Consider the following 22,241-nt stretch of genomic DNA (forward strand, 5'->3'; position numbering starts at 1 on the left):
AGAGGACAAACACCGAGGTCGTCCACAAACGAACGAACAAACAAACAAACTCACAAAATGAAACAAATCTGCGTGAAAACACACTCGACAAAATGCACACTGTGCTATGGTTGAAGAGCACTCACGTGTGAATACACAGTGAATAAATGCAGTGATGAATTATGGATGCGTTCTTTATTCAGGATGAGAAGTGAGTAGCAGGTCGATGTGTTTACTTCTGCAGAGCCGTCGTCTTTGTTCAGGCAGAATCACCAGCGGGGTAAACATGCGTCACGCAGAGAGGCTTTTAAAACAGGGTTGAGTTTTATAAGATTTTTTTTTTTATCTTTTATCTGAATCATTTTACATAAAGTGTCCTTCTTCCTGAGCCACATCACAGAAGTTGCATCAGGGCTCAACAGTAACTTCTAAAAGTGGGCATCAGCTTGTGGTTGCCGAAATTGAAAATATGGTTGCCATTTTAATAATTGCAGCAGATAATGCAGTTAAACATGAAATATGACATGTTTACATGCCATGTTTATGTTGTAGATGCTTTGCAGTATGATTTTCCGTCCAGCTAAAAGATGTCGGGATACTTTTCCTCCCAGGATAAAATAGCGTTTTTAATTTTCCTTCAGGTTCATCTGGTTCTTTGTCAGTTGAATAAATTTGCACACTAGTTTGTAATGTTGATGTGTTAGACAAACCTTTCCACCCAGCAGTCAAACAACTCTAAAAACACTCAAATATATGTCTGTGCACACACGAGAAAACGCACAAAATGCTGAGCTCGAGGCTTCAAAACGTCAGTCCACAAACAAGACGACTGCTTCCACTTCTTCTATACAGTCTTTGGCACTTAGTGTGCAATATTTGAATATATGTGTAATGCAAAAAATATAAAAAAATATATATATATGTTGTCGCTAATGGCAACCAAAGGCCAAGAATTGGTTGCCAATTTCTAAAAATGGTTGCAAACGGCCACCTGGTAACCTTTACTGTTACTGGTGACTATAAACGCCTGCCTCGGGCTGCTGTTTGGGCTTCTTTACATGTTAAACATGGAATATCTCCTCCGGCCTCCTGAATGCAGCAGCTGATCTGTAGGAGGAGGATCCATACGGGCCGCCTGCAGAGTGAAACTGACAGCAGAGACTTAATCTGTCACGTGATCGCTGCCCTCTGCTCTGGGGTTTGTTTTCATACTGACCAGTGCTGGTTGTGTTTCCACAGTCGGTTGTACCGCAGCACGTGGAGGAAGAGAAAAACCAGGACTCCGCCAAGAGCTAGTGAGAAATATATAGACTATCAAGGTGCCAAGAGCAGCGTGGGGCAGCAGCCTGGTGGGGATTCTGTCATCAGATAGTGTGGAGGAGATACAGTTAGGAGATGTCTACTCTGAGAATGAAGTGTTTCACTGCAGGGCTCTTCTTCTGCGTCCACTACACAAGCGAGATCGCCCTCCTTGTTGAAACCAGATCCTGACACATGAATGTCCTTCCAGCCCGATCATGAGGTCAGGGCCCCGCTGATCATCCTACGCATCGATTGGTTGAAATCCATGACTCAGAGGTTTGGGCCGATACTAGACTGGACTTGACACAGCGCTCGTAAAAAAAGAAACACACACACACACACACACACACACACACACACAGATGCATCGAGGGCGACCCAACCGGTCGGACCGGCGCTGGCTGAACGGGAGCATAAAGGAAACAAACACAAAGGCTGATGGGATTTATGAGTCATGGGTTCACTTTTGCTTTCTGCACGCGTTTCCAACGGCTGGTTATGAAGTCACACCCAGCTAAACCTCGCCTCCCACTTCAAATGAGAAAAATGTGTCTTTAGAAACGAGCCTCGGCCAACATGTCGTCCCACAGCGGAGGACCCTCCACCCTCCCCCTCCACCCTCCCTCCACCCTCCACCTTCTCCCCCAGCAGATGGGATTACCCCTCGCAGCAGGCGGATCCAATCAACACACCAGTGCATCCTCTGATTAACACTCCTCTAGTTCATCATTAACTGGATTACTCTGTCTGTCTTTAAGTCTCTCTCTCTCTCTCTCTCTCTCTTTGTATCTATCATTCTGTCCATTCCTTCCAAATCAAACTTTATACTTTATGCGTTTGGCATTTGGCCTAATTATGTGATAAAGGAGTAATTGATATACTAATCTAATCAAGTAAAAATGTTTAATCCAAAGCTTTATTCCCATTAATTAAATTGTGTGTGTGTGTGTGTGTGTGTGTGTGTGTGTGTGTGTGTGTGTGTGTGTGTGTGTGTGTGTGTGTGTGTGTGTGTGTGTGTGTGTGTTTGGGCCTCAGGTGCTTCCCCACAGCGCCGTATGTTTGTTTACTCCACTCAGTCTGGTGGAAGGGGAGCTCGGTGTGAGTGCGTTTGCCAAAAGCGCTTATGGAGCGACTTGTCAGGAGCTTCATCGCCCGAATCAGCCGGATGAGAAGTCGAGTGAAGCCAGAGTCTATAAAACATTTTTGGCTGTTTTCTTAACATTGTTTATCTTTGCTACAGAATGAGCATGATGGGACATTTTGTTAGAGGAGAGGAGAGAGTGAGATCCTGGCTTTTGTATTCATTTTCCTTTTTATTTTATGACCGGAAATGACGGTTGGTGTTTATTCTTTTTCACCGTCTGGTTTCATCTTTCGGACCATTTTCTCCAGGCGACACTAAACCCTGAGTTAGACCTAACTAAAACCAGGTGCGTAAGTACAGTGGTAATACTAATTAACATGACAATCATGCTTATATTAACCAAAAACACAATATATTCCTAAACCTAACCACATGTTTTGTTGCCTAAAAACAAAAACGTGTTGCTCTGCATTTAAAAAAAGAATTCTAAAACCTTTATCATGAGCAGCTGTATGTGTGTCTAATCATTAGTCGTCCAAAAATACACTCACACATGTCACATGCTGTCACTTTGAAGCTTCTCAGTGTCTCTGTCACAAAAGGGAGCCTCCCTTATCTCACATACACACACACACACACACACACACACACACACACACACACACACACACACACACACACACACACGCACACACACACACACACACACATTCCTCCCTGAGTAGAAACCTGCCTCTTGGCTCACATTGTAACCAGGGAATCGTTTTCTCACGGTTTCTTGAATGTCAGGTGTCTCATTAGAGGAGCGTTGAAAAAGTTGGTGTCAGAACTTGTCAGAAGCGGCATATTTATCAGCCTGCTGCTGCTCTCAGACTACTAAAGATGCAGGAAGAAGAGCTCAACTCGGGAAAGTTAGGAAAGCTGTGGGTCACATAAAGGTCAGCCGGCTGAGCAAACAATACTTTATATTTCAAACCCTTTGCGTGAAGTGAAAATAAAGCACCGAGACACATCCTGGTTTTTTTTTTTTTGTGTGTGTGTCGCTCCCTGAACTGGAGTCGTCACCTCGGCGGGGATAATGTGCGCTGTACGTGCGGTGTTGCCCGACACGATTGCCCGTGGCCGTCAGGGAGCGGAGGGAGTATTTGGGTTAGGGAGGATAATCCACTCACCCCTAAAGAGGATTGGAGAATCCCACAGGATTTGATGAGTTGTGAGCTGGTGTTTATTTCACATCACAAGAACAGGGCTGTTTGTGTCACAGCCAGCAGGGCCTCGGCACGACCCATCCTGTCACCTAGAGGATGGAGGAGGAGGAGGTAGAGGAGTATAAGGGGGGAGGGGGGGGAGGATGAGTGCTGAGGATGTTTGTGGCGTCTTCGCTCCTTATCTCGCCACAGATCCCGGGCTTTAGAGAGATGATGATGATGATGTGATAACGGAGGCCGTGAGGACCCGAGACACGGATACTGCAGCGCTAATGAGCGTCCTCTGAGCTCGGTGATCAATCCACCGGAGAAAGAAAAACCCAATGTCGTATGAGAAAGAGAAGTTACGTGACTATACACACAAGGGTGTTTGTTTACAAGAGGAAAAACAAGAAGAAAGTATGGAGAGTGTATATGTGTGAGGACGTCTTTGCGGGGCGAACCTCCCTCGATGCGGCGCTCGTCTCAGGTTTAATTGGCTCTCTTACCTCGGCTGTAGAGCTGCAGGACCACCCTGGTGAGGCAGACAAGGGGGTCTCTGTCACGCTCCCCCTGGTTTTAACCTCAGACAGCACAGACTGAGGCCTCAACATCAAAACTCAAGACATTCAAACCTTTAAGCAGCAGAGACACAGCTTCGTTTTTCGAGGCGACTCTTAACCCCTCTGGGGGAAAGAGATTTAATTAACAGGAGACAAAGCCTTTAATAAACCAGAGGCACTCTAAACAATAGCTGTGTAAAGATGGCCTCTGTGTTTCTGAGGACTTCAACACTGTGACAGCTCTATATATATATTCCTGTCTGAGCTCTGATATCACAGTTTTAGAAACGAACCCCTTAAGATCTTCCTAACTCAAATTCAGTGAGTAGTGTGCATTCATTAATACTTGGACATACATTTTCTGCTCTGATGTGGGTGGTCTGTTAGGTTTAGTTAACTCAATGAACCTGTATTCGGTGGTATTTGCCCATCTCCACTGACAGACCTGTGGTTTTCTACTTTCCACTAGTCGAGCTGAAACAGGGAAACGTTGTCTTCAGTTCCATGTAGTCAGCTTAGACCAGAAGTCCTTCACAAGCACATCAAAGGTGTGTGTGTGTGTGTGTGTGTGTGTGTGTGTGTGTGTGTGTGTGTGTGTGTGTGTGTGTGTGTGTGTGCGTGCGTGTGTGTGTGTGTGTGGAAAGAAAGAGAAAGCAATTGTTCAGTCAAGCGTCTCAGACTTTGGTAGGGAGTGAAATCTATATATAGATGAAGATATTAAGACCAGCTGGAAGAAATTAGAGGAAATGAGGACATTGTTTGTTACACAGGAACAGTCAGAGCTGTGTAACAGTGGGGAGACTTTGAATCTGTAATGTTGTTTTAGTTTGATAAGCTGGAGTGTGGTGATGTATTCACAAGGTTAAGAGTCTACAGTGTGAGGATGTACTTTGGCACAAAGGTGGATAGTTTGCTAACATGAATAGTTGGTCCATCTTAAAAGTCAGCCTGAGCCAAAGTTACTAACGTCGGGGCTAACTCACTTCACTTTAATCAGCAGGTGGCAATTAAGACTCATGAGCTTGGCCTGGCTCTTGAGGATTTGTAGTATTTATTCACCGTCACACTCTCTCTCTCTCTCTCTCTTTCTCTCAACTCTCAACCACTCACTGACACAACATTCGTACTGAGCAACGTATCCTCACACAACGGTTCCTATGATATCGTAGGAAAAAAGTGACTCATTTTTGGTGCGTTTTCCTACGAAAGTCCAGCAAAACTTCCATTTTCCGCTTGTTACATGAATACATTCTTCTCAAAATAAACTTCCGTATTTAGGAAAAGATTGGTGTTTGGGTTTTTATAACTACAGAAGTTACTTCCTAAAGTACCTAAGTTACGTGACAAACAAATCAACATGACTTCTTGTATCACACTGGGTAAGAACAGCGAACAACGTCTCCTGGGGGAAAGATGGATTGTTGGACCCATCCACCTCTCGATTCATACTTCCATGTTCATGATTATGTAATAACATAATATACAAAATTCTTTCGTGGGATTTCTAAAAATTACGACAAATTATTTTTGGGAGGTATAGCTACGAATGCTGGATGAGACCAGCCTGCACTGATCTATTCCTTTTAAAGAGCTCACTACTTGCAAAAGAAAATTTAGTTTAAAAGAACTTTGTTTAAAAACACATAATCCTTCAGCCTGTCGGGGAGTCAGCTAAAGGTCGGCGGCCTTGCATTTAGCAGAAAACCCAGGTTTATTCTGTGATATTTTCACCACTTAATGATGACTAAGAGGAGCTTAAGAAGTGCTCTGTCATCTCTACCGTCTTTAAAACATGAGCAAAGTTGCACCTTGCAAGTGTGTATGAGTCGGCATGCACATTTGTGTGAAGAATGTATTTGGGCCTCTTGAAGACGGGTATGTTCGTAGCTGCAGAGAGCTTTAATTCTTCTAATTGATGGGAGGAAAGCTTCTGCAGCTCTGCCCTCTGCTCCGCTGCAGATTGAAATATCGCTCTGTTCCTCCACTGCACTCAGTTGAGTGCTGCGTGGCTGCACAGACATGCTGGATAGCAATCAGTTTAACTGAATGAAGAGGAATGAGTCAGGGTGGTGCTGCCCACACACAGGTACACGCCGTTATGTCACATAGTGAGATCAGGGGCTCCTTCAGCTCCGTTCCATGCCGTTTCTATCCGAGAGTCTGACCGAGACTTGAAGTGAGATATAGAACCCTCTCCAGGATGAAATGATTTTCCCTGTGAGGTGTGGACAGAGTGCGTGACCCACTGTGACAGCTCTGGTATTGAGACAAAATGCTGCTTCTAGTGATGCCGTGGCCCCGAGGGGAACCAGCAACCCCTCTGGGCTCAAGAGGCTCACCAGCATGTAATCCTGTTTTCTATAGCGAGTCCAACATTTCTACCTTGTTTTTCTCTTTTTTGGCTCCATGTAAAAGTCCAGTGGAACCAAACCTGTCTCACAGCCACAGAGAATGGACGACGCTGCTCTTGGTTTTTTTTGGAGCTACTGTTGGAAGCGGTGCCTGGGTTTGATCCAGCTCATTAAAACCCAGTTAATGTTTGTGCTGATGGCTCCGCAGAGACAGACGGAGAGGCGGGCCGGTGTTATTGCTGCCTCTGATGAAGCGTCAGCTCAAAGCCTCTACGGCTCACAGATGGAGGGAAGAAAGCTCCCAACTATACAATACAACAGGGATATATTTAATTCACACACAAACATTCCCAATTTAACGTTGTCAGTGTGAGAAGCCTTTTATGACGCGCGTGTGTGTGTGTGTGTGTGTGTGTGTGTGTGTGTGTGTGTGTGTGTGTGTGTGTGTGTGTGTGTGTGTTGTGCTGACAGGGAGAAGACATCTGGAACTTAGGAATGTTGTTTTTGAGAAAAACAACATTCAGGCGATCTCTGTTTTATATTCAAATGTTGTGTCAGTTACTCCCCCTCTCCCTCCCCTCCCCCTCCCTCTCCTCCTGTCTACCGGGTGTTTTCTTACATTTGTATTCAATCATCTGTCAGTGATGCTCACACTCACAGCCACAGAGAAAATCCATCCTACATGTGATAACAGATACTGCTGAAAGGAAGCAACAGAAATTCTTTTTTTTGTTGTCTTTATTAGAATAAGTATGACATTCTCAGGGAGGTGCTGCATGAATTCTAAATTTGAGTGCCTTGAAGTATACCACAGCATCATGTTGTTATTGTGCCGGCTGTGTGGTATCGTGGAGGCTCTGCGTTGAGCGTGGAGGTCAGATAAGCGGTCTTTGTGCGAGCAGAAGATGGAGGTCAGCGTGCAGGAAGCCTCCGCCTGGAGGAGACGCTGAAATCGGCTCACATTAATCCTCAGAATGAGACCTTTTCCTTTAGATGTTCACACGACTTTGTTGTTCTGTTTGTTGCTGCATGTATGGAGCTCATTACAGAACATGAGCATCCTGCGTCAGATCGTCAGTGTCATCATTTCATCATCATGTCCCGTATTAGTTGCAGCACACAGGCTGCGTAACACGAGAATGACCTTTTGACCCCCGTGTGTGTGCAGGTGCAAAGGGGCCTCTCACTATGGGCTCTCGGCGGACAGGAAGCGGCGCTCGCAGGAGGGCGAGTGCACCGACAGCACGTCCGAGCTCACCATCGCCACGCTGCCCAGCGACGGCCCCGCCTCCGCCGCCGTGGCGCTCCTGTCGGACGAGCCGGGCCTGGTCAACCCGGCCTTCGACCCCAGCATGGAGGACAACAGCCAGTCGGGCAGCACCACCAGCCTGGCGGCCCGCAGCAGCAGCAAGAAGAGTGAGTGAGAGGATGTATGTGAGCGGTCACGTAGACCGTTAGTTATCCGTCCAGAGGGATGGAGAGCTAGAGGGATGTGTGACAGATTGAAAATCAATAGAGAGTAGAGAGCTTTCTAGTCACAGCTACACAGTCTCCCAGTTAGAACCAGTGACGTACGCTCCAACATACAACCACACCTGCAGACTTCTAACGTTAAAACCCAGCAGCTCGCTCCACCTCAAATACAGCCTTTTGTTCTTTCTAATGGTCTCTGATAGAAATCCTATCGGCCAATTAGCTCTACTGCCTTGTTTTTGGGTTTTTTTTCCACCTCATCAATCCATAAAATCTCACTTTGTGGAAAACAGCGGGGAAGCACGGAGAAAGAAAGTCAGTGAGAGGGCATGAGCATTATGCAGTGAAGGAGAAAAGGAAGGAGAGCTGGGATAAATTTAGCCTGATGAGAGTGTGACGTGAGCAGCCCTCTCCCTCCATTTCTCCCACCTGTGAAACCAGGAAACGATCACGAGTGTTCCCCTCCCTCCACTCCCTCCTAACGTGAGCGTACATGCAGTGGGGACACCAAATGGCGCTGCACCAGCACTTTAGGCCCACAACCACCATAAGCGCCGCTACTGCTGAACAAGCTGACAGCTCCAGAAGCGGCCGGCGCTTTTAAAGAATAATGTGGCTGTCAGGAGCTCTTGCATCTCCCGGAGCCCGCAGAGGGAGGGAGGGGGAGGACGGGGGGAGGGGCGCTGCAGAGGCATGCGGCCCCGGTGCTTCGGTGCAGCCAGGATGGGGCTGCTGCCTCTCCACTGCAGCCTCCTGTAGTCCGTCTGTCCTGTTTCTAAGAAAAGCACCAGAAGTAGCAGACCGCAGACTAAAGGGAGCGTCTCCTTTTGGACGTGGTCACTAGAGTCCGCCGTGTGTTGCATCACTGCTGTCGTTACGCAACCGTGAAACTATGCTCAGCACGGATTGGCTTAATTAAGTCCTTCCTGTAAGTCGCTTTGGATAAAAGCGTCTGCTAAATGACTGTAATGTAATGTATTAATTAAAGAGCCAAAGGTTGAAAGTAGCTTCTTCATTTTCACAAAAAAGGAACTTTTGACTTATAATTGCAGTGTTTTCTTGTAGACAAAGTCATGTTTACATCCAGCCTTTCTCACAAAAATGAGTTCATCCTTATAGTCTAAAAAATAGCAGTATTTCAAATCCTGCATCGTTTACATTCATACTTTCATACTCAGGATGCATCCAATACACTAGATTGGTAACGTCACAGATGCTGACCTTTGAATCGGACTCTGTGGGCCAGGACATGAACAATCCTTATTAAATGCAGTTGAGTCAGAGGGGAGATAATGAGAGCTCTGCTATCATATCCGTGTTTATTATCAGGAGATACTGAATTTAGATATCTGATTGAATCTGGAGAGAACTAGTTGACTTGTGAGTTTGAGCTCATTGTTGAGCCCGGCCCACACCTTGACTGTTTTGGTTCACTCTCCCAGCTCTCATAGCGTCGTCTTCGGCAATTAGCGTACAACTGTTTTAAGTGAAAAAGCGCTAAAACCCCACAGAACACTACCCGCTTTACACCAAACGACAGGCTGAAACAATGAGCAACTAGCTGGTGAACGCAGTTAGAGAACTAGCTGGTTAATGTAGTTAGCGACTAGCTGGGGAACGAATTTAGTGATTAGCTAGTGAGCGTAGTTCGCAACTAGCTGGTGAGCGTAGTGTAGTTCGCAACTAGCTGGTGAGCGTAGTTCGCAACTAGCTGGTGAGCGTAGTTCGCAACTAGCTAGTGAGCATAGTGTAGTTCGCAACTAGATGGTGAGTTTGCAACTAGTTCGCAACTAGCTGGTGAGCGTAGTTTGCAACTAGCTGGTGAGCGTAGTGTAGTTCGCAACTAGCTGGTGAGCGTAGTGTAGTTTGCAACTAGCTGGTGAGCGTAGTTCGCAACTAGCTGGTGAGCGTAGTTCGCAACTAGCTGGTGAGCGTAGTGTAGTTTGCAACTAGCTGGTGAGCGTAGTTCGCAACTAGCTGGTGAGCGTAGTGTAGTTCGCAACTAGCTAGTGAGCGTAGTGTAGTTTGCAACTAGCTAGTGAGCGTAGTTTGCAACTAGCTGCAACTAGCTGGTGAGCGTAGTTCGCAACTAGCTAGTGAGCGTAGTGCAACTAGCTGGTGAGCGCAACTAGCTAGTGAGCGTAGTGTAGTTTGCAACTAGCTGGTGAGCGTAGTGTAGTTCGCAACTAGCTGGTGAGTGTAGTTCGCAACTAGCTGGTGAGCGTAGTTTGCAACTAGCTGGTGAGCGTAGTGTAGTTCGCAACTAGCTAGTGAGCGTAGTGTAGTTCGCAACTAGCTGGTGAGCGTAGTTCGCAACCAGCTGGTGAGTGTAGTTCGCAACTAGCTAATGAGCGTAGTTCGCAACTAGCTGGTGAGCGTAGTTCGCAACTAGCTGGTGAGCGTAGTTTGCAACTAGCTGGCGACTAACTGCTGAACATAGTGGAGCATTTAGCAGCTAAAGAGCCAGATATTATGATAATGTTGCTTCAATGCTGCTGGACTTGTAAACAGGCCTACAAGTTTGCCCAATTCGATTTCAAAGATTACTGTATGTCAATGTTTGGTTTGTTTAATGCAGTTTAAATGTTTTCTTTCGGCAATTTCTCTGCCTCTGTGGGTGCATTGCTTTGGCTTTACGGCCACCAAATGCCAATTAGCAAAGTAGTGTTGAGGTGAAAACTAAACTGCATCTGATAAGCCTTGAATCGCATGGCTGAATTGTTGAAACAGGACCTCCTGGACCACACAGGTTCTTCATCCTCTCTCTAGAAGGCATTTGATTGGCCATGAGGAGGCAGATCCAGACATGCCCGGGCATGTTAAGTGTGCTGTAATATTTAAAGTGCCTCTCTTCCTCCTCTGTGTTCTCTACAGTCAGAAACTTTGACCGGTCCTCAGTGAGGAGCCGCTCCTTCAGGAGGTTGAACCGGGCGTTCAGCGTCCTGAGGAGGACAAAGAGTGGCAACGCGGTGAGCAACGAGACGTCCGAGGAGAGGGACAACACCAGGAACTCCAACGTGCCACAGGAAGGTGATGATCACCTCCTCTCTTGTCTTTGTTTCTCTATAACCTGGATGTTTTGTGTCTTGATGTCACCGATGCATTTGTACTTCACAATTCCCCCAAAGAGAGTCGTCCATGTGCGTGTTTTCGATGTTGGCTCAGCTGCAGGAGGAGGGTGACACTGCTGGGAGCCATCGCAGTAACAGCAGCATATGTTTCTTTAATAATTCAGCTGCAGATTGCATAAGTCCGCTGGTGCATCAATCGGGCCGGATCAGGAGAGAGAGCGGTAGCCTGAGGCGCTTTAGACAGGGACGGGATGCGGGAGGTCGCTGGAGACGAGGCTCCATGACCTCCAATCCTTCTCCTCCTCTATCTCCTTCTTCCTCACCCCCTCCTCCTCCTCCTCTCCTTCTCCCTACAGCACATCCAGGGTCAACAGGTTTGCACCAACTTGATGGAGTACTCTTCGGGGAGCGCCGTGCTCTCGAGATGTTTCGTAGCAGAGAAAATGTGCTCTGGAGATGTTTAATGTAATATCCACATCCAGACCCCTCTTGATGGAAAAGAGGAGGAAATGTAGGGAGCAATGAGAGACCATGATGTTGAAGGAGAGCTGCAGCCTGACGGGAAGAAGAAACGTGATGTTGCGTAAGAATGAAGGATGACGAACGATCAGGGACTAGATTATTCTCTGAGGGCATCGCTGAGGAGGCTGAGAGAATAGATTAAATATTCATCGCCTGCCGCTGGAGAGCCAGAGACAGACGGATAGAGAGGAGGTTGAAGAAGAGATAGATCCACACAGAATGAAAAAGACAATGGGAGATAAGGAAACAACAAATAAAGGCATAGCAAAAAGAAGAGAAATGACGGGATGAAGAATGAGGAGAGGGTTTGTGACGGAGAGGAAGAGGTTACATAACAGGTCTCTGTGTTAATGTGGTCTCCACCCCGAAAGCAATCTGCTGCGATAAAGACAAAATATTGACTTTGGATCGGAGAAAGTGCAGCGTGAGTAGAAGGAAACTGACTGAGAGAGAGAGAGAGAGAGACGTTCTTCATATCCAAAGAAAAAGAAATAAGGTCTCCTCTCTCGTTTATTGGGCCAAGGCTGTCAGCCAGAATAGTCCCGGAAGAATCCCCACCCTCCTCCACATGGTCCAGTTTAGGATGCGTCATTCTGCTGTTAAGTGGAGTTCACCACTGGGCATGAGGGAGGGGTAGTTTGGACAATTATATGAGAAAAAAAACATATATTTTTTTATAAATATGAAGATTTATAACAAGGTTTCACTTTCTTATTCTGTTAAGTAACATCTTGCATTCATTGTTCTGGCAGAATCGTGTATATTGGATGAGTTGATGTGAAAACAAGTGAAGAAAAAATGCAAATTTTACTTCATGTAGTTGTACTTCAAAAGGATAAATGCAAAACATTTTCCCCATGCAGTTGTTTGATTATGATCACAGTTTTGTTCGTGTTATAACTGTACTTGCATCCACCCAAAGTAATAACCTTTGTGGAAATTTGAAATTGAGGGTTTTTCCCATGCGGACTTACAGATGTATGTGACTAATGATACAAACATCGAGCGGGATAACCAGCCAAGTACATTTTCCCTCTTGGCTTGTACAAGTTTGTTTTAGTAACCTGAGGGAGGACAGACAGCTGGTTCCACTGCAGAACCTCTCCGCTCTCCTTTCTCCCACTTCCTCCTCTGTTATATTTGGCTCTCTGATTTTTAAAAACTCACTTAATTCTTTTCTCTTTTCTCTTTCTTAGTGCTTCCTCTTCCTCAGCTGCATCACCTGATCCCTGACGGTGAACTCACCAGTATTAAGATCACTCGGGTGGACCCATCGGAGCCGCTGGCCATCAGCATCGTCGGCGGCAACGAGACGCCTCTGGTTCGCATCCTCATCCAGGACATCTACAGGGAGGGCGTCATAGCTCGGGACGGACGCTTGCTGCCCGGGGACATGATCCTCAAGGTACCACGGTGAAAAATATGTTTCATAAATCAGTAAGAATCGATTAAAGTTTAAAGTTCTAATCTCCATCTCTGTCGTCCTCTCAGGTGAACGGCATAGACATCAGTAACGTCCCCCACTGCTACGCCCTGGTGACCCTCAAACAGCCCTGTCAGCTCCTCCGGCTAACCGTGCTCCGAGAACAGCGCCACCGCTACCGCTCGCACTCGCACGGCCACGGCCACGAGGTCGCCGGGGGTCACCCGTCTCACGGCCTCCCCCACCACCCGCTGAGGGACGACAGCATCCACGCGGTCCTGAACAAATCCATCCCAGACGAGCAGCTGGGCATCAAGCTGGTGAGGAGGCCCGAGGAGCACGGCGTCTTCATCTTCCACCTGCTGGAGGGCGGCCTGGCGGCACGCGACGGGCAGCTGTGCATCGGCGACCGCGTGCTCGCCATCAACGGGCACGATCTGCGTTACGGGGCGCCGGAGCACGCCGCCCTGCTGATCCAGGTCAGTCCGCTGGCCCTCCTCCTCTAAACGAATCGATAGAAGGTTCATAGTGGTGTCAAACCAGTCCACGTTTTGTTACAGACCATAATGCAAGCTGTTCTTACCCAGAGTCCCCGGGGCTTTGCACATAATTGTGGTGATTCAGGGCTAATTGTGCTGTTGTGTCTGCACTCGCTGCAGATAATGGGATTTAATTGTGGTGATTCCCTCATGGACCGGGCCACGTGGCCGCCTCTGGTTCCTGGTCGCTGCCCGTCAATGGTGGTGTGTTTGTGGTTAATCGTTGGTTAATTGCTGTGTGGCGGCGGCCGGCTGTGGCGGGTCTCTGGGCTCCTGGAGTTCCTGTCTGACTGGCCTCTTCTGGGTCTCTGAGGAGCTGGCGTGGCCTCTCAGACCGGGAGCTTTCTGTCGGAGATTAACAACGGCCAGGGAAGAAATTAAATTAGTCCAGTTAAGGCAATAATGGGCTGGACCGGCTGATTCAGGAGGGGGGGGGGGCTAGTCTCACTGTCTGTCTGACTGACTGTCTGTCTGTCTGTCTGACGGACCGCTTGTGTGTGAATGAGTGAAGTTGGTTAATTCTAGGTGGCAGTGAATTTAAAATAAGACTGATGATTAAACTATATTTCTCCTTTTAAAGGGCCAGTTCACCAAACTAAAAAAACACATATTTTAAATGGTATTTTTCAAATGTAATGTTTCAATTCAGTGAGCATCTTGAGTGAAATTTATATTTAAATGTAAAGTAATCAACCTCCTTAACAGCCATTATTTTATGTCCACTTTTAAAGGAATAGTTCAACATTTTTGGAGAGTATGCTTCTTTATTTTCTGGTAGAGTCAGATGAGTCTGTCATGTAATTATTTAATCAGGTTCGTCATGTGATGCCGTTGTTTTTAGGTAAATCAACGTCCCAGTATAAACACCTGAATATCCCTTATTATTAATCATTAGGTCCTAAGAGTTGTAAATGAAGTGAAAGCATAATGAGTTATTTTCCTCTGCATGACTAAATGGCATCAGATCCACTGGACATATCCGTTTCTGCCTGCTCCCTGTTAGCTTTATGTGGCTGTAATAATAAATATAATTGCTGTAATTCATTACTATTATTATCTTATAATACATCCATAGGCTGGAGGCTGTAAAGCCTTTAAAGTGGATGCATCAACGTATCTGTTCCCAAACAACTGGCTGTCAGCTAGCAGCTCTAGAAGCACAACATAAACGGAATTTTACGCAATGTTGTATGAATGCTATTTACAAAGATGCTTGAGAAAGACACAACCTCTTATTATACGTCCATGGTGACAACATGTTTCAGTTCAGCTACGCGGTCGTTCATGTGAGGGAGTCTGATGCAGAGCATTTTGGAAGCGGTGTTAAAGGAAGCGCTAGTGAACCTGCTGTATTGATGTGGAAGAACTGGGTCATTTTTTAACCCAGAAGTCTTTCATAGGAATGAACAAGGTCCCGCCTCCAACGCTGCATCAGTTCTCTTTATACATCATTGGATTTAACATGTCAAATAGAGGCTAGCCCCGTTTCCAGCCTTTGTGCTAAGCTGTCTGTTGTCTGTAGCCATTTTGACTGACATTACATTACATTACATTACATTACAGTCATTTAGCAGACGCTTTTATCCAAAGCGACTTACAGGAAGTGTATTCAACATAGGTATTCAAGAGAACTACTAGTCACCAGAAGTCATAAGTGCATCTCCTTTCTTAAACAAGCATCTTAAAGCATAAACCAGAGCAAAAGTATAGTGCAGAGGCAAATTACTACGAAAACAATAATTGCAACAGACTAATACGAATATAATAAGTGCTGACAGACATGAGAGTGGTATCAATCTTCTCCATCTCTTTGGCCGCTCATGTCTGAACTCTGCTGTGTCTCTCCGTCCTCCAGGCGTCTGAGGAGGGCGTCCACTTCATCGTGTCCCGTCAGATCTGCCTCCCCACGCCCGACATCTTACAAGAAGCTCCTTGGGGCATGGACGGTCCTCCGCCATATTCCCCCGTGGATATCGAGCAAACACTGCTGGTGAGCAGCACACACACACACACACACACATGTACAACAACACACACACACACACACACACACACACACACACACACACACACACACACACACACACACACAGAGCTTTGTTCCTCCGTCTCCACTCCCAGAGATAAACACTGCCTTTCAGGTGCAAATGATCCATGCAGGTATTATTCTCCCATCAAAGCTGAGCGTGTCGTTCACGCAGCGCCGCCAAGCAGAGAATCATGGGATCCATATCAGAACATCTTTTTTTTCCTTTTCAACAGTATCTTCCACCATCCTTCCCTCACAAACTGTTCCCAGAGCTGAGCCCGGTGATATCTCTTGTGCTAATATTGACTTTTAGAATAATTTCTTCAGGCTGAAAATGCATGATTTAAAATTTGGTTTGAAAGTAGACTTCTGTAGATCACCATCCTTAAAAATGCATCATGTCTCCTTTCAAACAACACACACTTTGGGCTTCAAATACCATGTAAAACTGTTTTTTTTAGTTTAGCTACTGGAGACAAAGGGTAAAGAAAGCTTGGCTCCTTCTAAAGCTCACTAAATAACACATCATTTATATCATTTAAAGTCTGAACTCCAGTCCGGCACACTACCCCTAAAAAACACAACCTGTTGTTATTGTACATTATAAAGAAAAGTAGAAAATGTGTTAGTTAATAACATTTTAGAGATGCTGGTTGTTGCCTTTAGACTTAACCAAACTAGCCGTTTCCACCTTCTTCCAGGTTTTATGCTAAGCTAAGCTGACTGGCTGCAGCTTCATATCTACCATACAGTCATGAGTGGTATCAATCTTCTCATCTGACTTCCAGCAAGAAAGAAAATAAGTAGATTTCCCCAAATGTCTTGCTTTTCCTTTAAAAATAGCCTTTATTTCGTTGTTACGATTTTTTTCTTGGTAAGGATGACATGTCAGAAAACAAAACTTTTTTGTATCGTCTTTGCTCCTCATGAGAGTTTACGTATTCCCACACAGCGTTCACCACTCAGTCATGTATTGTGTCAGTTGGCAGCCAGCGTTCACACACGAGGTCGTCCACGTGACCACCAGTGATCTCCTCCTGTGAGCGCAGCACCAGCGTGTGAATGCAGCACCTTAGCGGCGCAGCACGAGCTACATCCCATCAACCCCAATGTGTCCATGTGTTAGTCATTACTGCTCCTCTCTCTGCCGCCTGACACTCACACACACACACACACACACACACACACACACACACACACACACACACACACACACACACACAGCATAACTCACCAAACCCCAAAAAACGATAAATCAGTGGCTCCGTATCGATCATGCAGACTGAATAAGGAGGCTCTTGAGCAGCCTGATGCTCCGTCCTAACACCCACCATACATCACCAGTTATGCTAATGAGGTCATTCATTAATTAGCAGCTATGTCTCTGTCATAGGACTCCTGCTCCCCATCACACATCATGGGTGGTACTCGTACTCGTGCGAGTTCCTCCTTCCATTAAAGAGCTATCTCAAGTCCCAGAGAAAACAGCCCCTTTATTAATATGCAAATGAGCGGCTCCACAATCTAATTAGGTGATGGAGTTTATAGAAGGTGCCCTTGGTGTAACAGTAAGTTCAGATCATGTTTGGTCTTGAGTTAATGTGTTTGTAAGAAAGTGGATACACAAAGAAAGACGCCAGTGTGACGAGATTGACTGAACTGACACCAGTGTGTAAAAAAAAGGAAAATATATCTAATATCTATTTTATATTTCTATAAAAACATGTCCTTCAAAAAACTAGAATCCAAAAAACTAAGTTTACCAAGATTACATTTGAACACATCACGATAACGTTATTATTTACCCTTCGTTCATTCTCATTTTTACCGATTAGGAGCTTGAACGCATCATAATGATAATCATATTGATCTAACCGGGCAGGACTGTGCTGCCCCAACGGATGCTAACAGCTAACGTTAGATAGCTCTCCTGCTGCTGATTTCAACACAGATTTGTCGTTCACAATGTAGCATTATGAGGTGTTAACCCCCAGGTGTGTAGCTCTAGTTTGCACGTGCTCAGTAGAGATCAGGTATGATGATGTGAGATGTTGTTCCTGTGTAGCATAAATGAGCTGATAAATGATATAACATAGTCTCTCTGATACCAGATCCAGATGTTCAGGCTGTGTGGGACACGGAAAGAAAGATCTCCATCATTGATTGACCCTCCATTGCACCTTCTCTCTCTCTGTGAGTAGGACTCCTGCCAGAAGCCTGCATGCTACGAGAAGACCGTCACTCTGACTAAGGAGCCCTACGACTCCCTGGGGATGACGGTGGCGGGCGGCATGTCCAGCCGAGGGTGGGACCTCCCCATCTACGTCACCAACGTGGACTCTGACGGAGTGGTGGGGCAGGAGGGCTCCATCCGCAAAGGTACAAAAAAGAACTTCTAACAAAAACACCCTTTAAGTGTCTCTGTTCATCACTTACCTGCTTGTCAGTCTTATGATCACAGACGAGGATTGTCATCATTTGGGAGATAATTACTCATTTATTGGAGGGAGAATTAGTTGTTTTAATTACGTCTGGCAGACAGTCACGGATCTGTCTTTGATGAGGAACAGTTTTTAGATTACAGAGGAGCTGATTGATGATTCGTGTTTCATTACGAGGTGAACTCATCCAGCAGAAAGACGCGGCGATGCTGCAGCGGTTCAGCGCTCTGCAAATTGGCTCCGACGCACTTAAACGAAAAAAAATAACCTCACAAACAAACATCAGCATAGCAGCGATCAGGACTTCTTGTGTCTCAGTTTGTGGAGCGCTTAATTGTTTCGTTTAGATGGAATCAGTCAGCTCTGGAAAAAAAGAGCGAAACACAAAGAGGCACACACAGAACTGGATGTTTGAGCAGAAGACTTGAGAGAGAGAGAGAGAGAGAGAGTTTAGCTGATTGCAGCACATTGAGAGAGAGAGAGAGACAGAGAGAGACAGAAAGAGACAGAGATAGAAACAGACAGCCAGAGAGAGAGAGAGAGAGAGAGCAGCTGTCTCTGTTTGTGCTCCTAGAACATGTTTGTGTTTTTAAATATTCATTTGCATATCTGCCTGAGGCTCGGTGTGGCTCACTAGCAGGTTGGACCGTCTGTTTTTCTTTTTGCACCACTTTCATCACTGGAGGCTTTTTAAAGCACAGGTGGCGCTCTGTCTCCACCTCTTTGTGTTGGCGCTGTAGAGAGGAAGGCTGTTGAATATTAAACAGGCAGCTGATGAGTCTTTATATAATCATTAATCAGAGCAGAGGATAACCCGCTGTCCTCCTCCTCCTCCTCCTCCTCCACAGGCGACATCCTGCTCAACGTGAACGGCGTGGACCTGACGGGGGTGACGCGGGGCGAGGCCGTGGCCAACCTGAAGAACACCTCCTCCCCCGTCGTGCTCAAGGTCCTGGAGATGCGTCCTCCGGAGGAGAACCTGGCGGAGTGCGCTCTGCCGCCCTGCCTGACGCCGTCGCCCACCGACAGCGCCAAGAGCCCGCTGCCCAACGACGACTACTCGCCGCTGTGGGTGTCGTGGCTGCAGCTGCCCAGGTGAGTCTCCGTTTACACTGCATTTACATATTTCTACTTTAGCCCAGTAGGAGTGACACCTCCACACACACACACACACACACACACACACTGGTCCTTTTGACCTCTGCCAGCTGGTCGCCAACCAAAATCCTGACAGAGCCATCTGGGGAGAGAATACTGATTATACTTTCTAACTTCTCCGTTTAAATATTCAGATGGTATTTTATCAGCAGAACTTCTGAGAATGAAAAACCTTCCTCGGATCCTAACGTATGAATTGATCTAAACAGAATGTTTTGTCAGGTAGACGGCAGTAAACAAACCGCTGCTCCTTCTTAAAGTGAAATAGAAATGTTTCTCCTCAAACAGAGAATTGATGAGGAGTCAGAACAAAGCTTTAAATATGTTATATTCACAAACCTGATACTGAAGTCCAACTATTCAGTTTGTTTCTGATCTGTTTGGAGGAAAAAGTCACGGCGGTCCAGACGGCATAGACATAAAGTTTATAGAGTTTAAAGGCGCGGTGGAGAGATTAGTGTTTTTAATCCCTCTCTCTCTCTCTCTCTCTCTCTCTCGCTCGTCCAGACACCTCTACTGCTGCAAAGACATCGTGCTGCGGCGGAGCACCTCGGGCAGCCTGGGCTTCAGCATCGTCGGGGGTCAGGAGGAGGTCAACTGCAATCAGTCCTTTTTTATCCGCTCCATCGTGGAGGGGACGCCGGCCTACAACGACGGCAGGATCAGGTACGCAGCATCGGAACCGTTAAAGAGCAGCTTCAATATCACATGTATGAAAAAAGACGGCTTTCAATCATTTCATGGTTCCCATTAATTATGTTTGTGTTAATTGTGATTATGTGCATTTCCTTGATTCCATTATCAGTTAATTGGTTAACCACCAAGGATAATTAAGACCGGTTACACATGTCGGTTTATAATTAAATTATTTGTCTTTATTTAAATTTAACTTATTAACCATTTGAGCTGTTCAGACTATTTAGAATGAATTTCAGCTGATCGATCGATCAGAGTGCCTTTAACAATGCTGAATCAAATTGCGTTAATAAACTAAACAAAAAATTAAAGGCAAGACCAAACAGATTGAATAGATATAGCTTTTTGAAATGCGTCTGCAAAGTCAGCAGACCGTCGGAGTAAAAAGGAAAACGCCTCATGTACTTAACATAAATTTGCGTTTTTTTCCATTAAGGGTTAGTGTGTAGCATTTAGGTTGATCTATCGGCAGAAATGGAATATAGTATTATTAAGTATTGGTTTATTGACTTTACAAAAACAAGTCATTATGATTTTGTTACCTTGGAATTAACCATCTTGTCTGTCTGTCTGGAGTCAGCCATGTTTCTACAGTAGCCCAGAAAGGACAAACCAAACACTGGCTCTAAATAGGGACATTCACGTTCTTTGTGTGGGCCACCGTAGTTCTCCTACAGGCCTGTCACACTGGAGGAGTTTAGTTTGGTTACGTGGATCTATATCCTACAGAATGAACCAGTTAGTTACCGGTTAACAGGAGTCAGGCTATCGGAAGCAAAACTAACCTAAAACTAGACCATCCCTCGAGGTTAACCAAACTTTCCTCAATGGCCGCCCGGCTCTGTGTAGGTGTGGGGACATCCTGCTGGAGGTCAACGGGAAGAGCACATGGGGGATGACCCACACGGCGCTGGTCCGCCTCCTCAAGGAGCTCCGGGGCAGAATCACCCTCACCATCGTCTCCTGGCCGGGCAGCCTGCTGTAGCGCCGCCTCGGCCGCACTGACCAAGGAATGTGGGAGGCGGAGCTTTGAGACCGGCTGACCGCCCTGAGCTCGCTGTGTGGGAGGAGCTTAGAGTAGAGCTGTACGGACAGACGGACGGCTGAGACTTTTGCCGGGGATTTTTGGAGAGGGACAAACATGAGACTGGATGTTTCCAGAGGTTAAGTTGCCCCTCCGAGAACGCTGAGCGGGGAGGATCCGGACCGGAGCCGCTTTGGACCAGGATGTTGGTGTTTATCTGTTTTGGAGGTCGTTTCTCTGACTCAGCATCCAGCGAGTGGAGCCGGAGGATCGAGAGGAGACACAACACGTTGCCAATTCCAGTAGTTATATATTAGGGTATGCGTTAAGTTGGACTCACATTTCTTTACTGTAAATGTTGGGTGTCTAAAAAAAGAAAACAACTAAAAAAAAAAAGTACTGATCCAAGCACTTGTAATACGTTTCTCTTTCTGTTTGTTTGTGGTTCGGCCTTTACACGTGGGCTGGTTCTGTTTGTACTGACGGTGGTTGTCATCTCCATCCTGAGGACACGTTGCCAAGTAGTCGTCTGTGTTGAGATTTCTCTTTGATTTCAGAAGCAATGGCTAAATTATCAAACCACTGGCAATAAAAAATATATGAAAAAAAAGAAATAAATGATCAATGTGTTCATAACATGTTAAAAATATATATTTAATTAGGTGACATTGTGGAGGCCTTACTAATTTTCTTACTTTTAAGAAGAAAAACAAACTGACTTGGTGTCTGTGTGTCGGCGGACGGTCTGAGGCCCGTCTGCTGAGGTTCTATCTGTCACGCTTCAGCCTGTGTAGTATATCTGACGGTACATTTGGTTAAATGATCAATAAAGTCATTTGAAAAAGAGAGTTGTGGGAGGAAACGCTTCCTTTAAAACACTAAAACTGATGCAACATAAACACTTTGTCTTCAGCGTGTCTAATAAAACTCACATTTTCCGATGAAACACACAGTAAAAGGCCACAGGGCCGATCTCATTAAACAGTCAGTCAGTCGTATTTTAACTTCCTGTTGTGGTCAGCAGAGAACATCTGGTTGGTCTCCTTGTCCTTCTTATTTCTTTTAGGCTTTCTGTGTTTACTCTGACCGTCTCTGTCCTCAGCACCGTCCCTCCGCCTCCTCCTGCTGCTGCTGCTGTCGAGGACATAGAAGACAATAGCATGATAGTTCTGTCGTTGTTTGTTCTGTTTTTCATGAGGACGATGTGAGTGTGTGGATGGATGGATTACTGGACGGGACAGCTGGGCACAAAGTGTGGCCTTCACCTGCAAAATGTAATTCAAAGAGACGAGTACGAACCAGGAAGAGACACTAAATGACTACAAAGAGATGCAAAATTACCACAAAGAAACATGACGCCACTATAAAGAGACACAAAATAATTACAAGAGACACAAAT

At 45.9% G+C, this 22,241-nt stretch overlaps 1 protein-coding gene across 1 annotated transcript in view; it reads left to right on the top strand.

Annotated features, from left to right (window-relative positions):
• lnx1 (ligand of numb-protein X 1) overlaps positions 1-21,967 on the top strand; it is a 37,226-nt gene extending 15,259 nt beyond the window's left edge. The window contains exons 3-11 of the mRNA XM_054602809.1: positions 7,635-7,882; positions 10,814-10,969; positions 12,729-12,937; positions 13,024-13,434; positions 15,350-15,484; positions 17,725-17,902; positions 18,813-19,059; positions 19,630-19,788; positions 20,668-21,967. Of these exons, the coding sequence (XP_054458784.1) occupies positions 7,635-7,882; positions 10,814-10,969; positions 12,729-12,937; positions 13,024-13,434; positions 15,350-15,484; positions 17,725-17,902; positions 18,813-19,059; positions 19,630-19,788; positions 20,668-20,803 (1,879 nt within the window). The 3' untranslated portion in view covers positions 20,804-21,967. The remainder of the gene's footprint in view (positions 1-7,634; positions 7,883-10,813; positions 10,970-12,728; positions 12,938-13,023; positions 13,435-15,349; positions 15,485-17,724; positions 17,903-18,812; positions 19,060-19,629; positions 19,789-20,667) is intronic.
• The last annotated feature ends 274 nt before the right edge of the window (positions 21,968-22,241 follow it).

This window comes from Anoplopoma fimbria, chromosome 8 (genome assembly GCF_027596085.1).
Source record: "Anoplopoma fimbria isolate UVic2021 breed Golden Eagle Sablefish chromosome 8, Afim_UVic_2022, whole genome shotgun sequence".
Taxonomy (NCBI): domain Eukaryota; kingdom Metazoa; phylum Chordata; class Actinopteri; order Perciformes; family Anoplopomatidae; genus Anoplopoma; species Anoplopoma fimbria.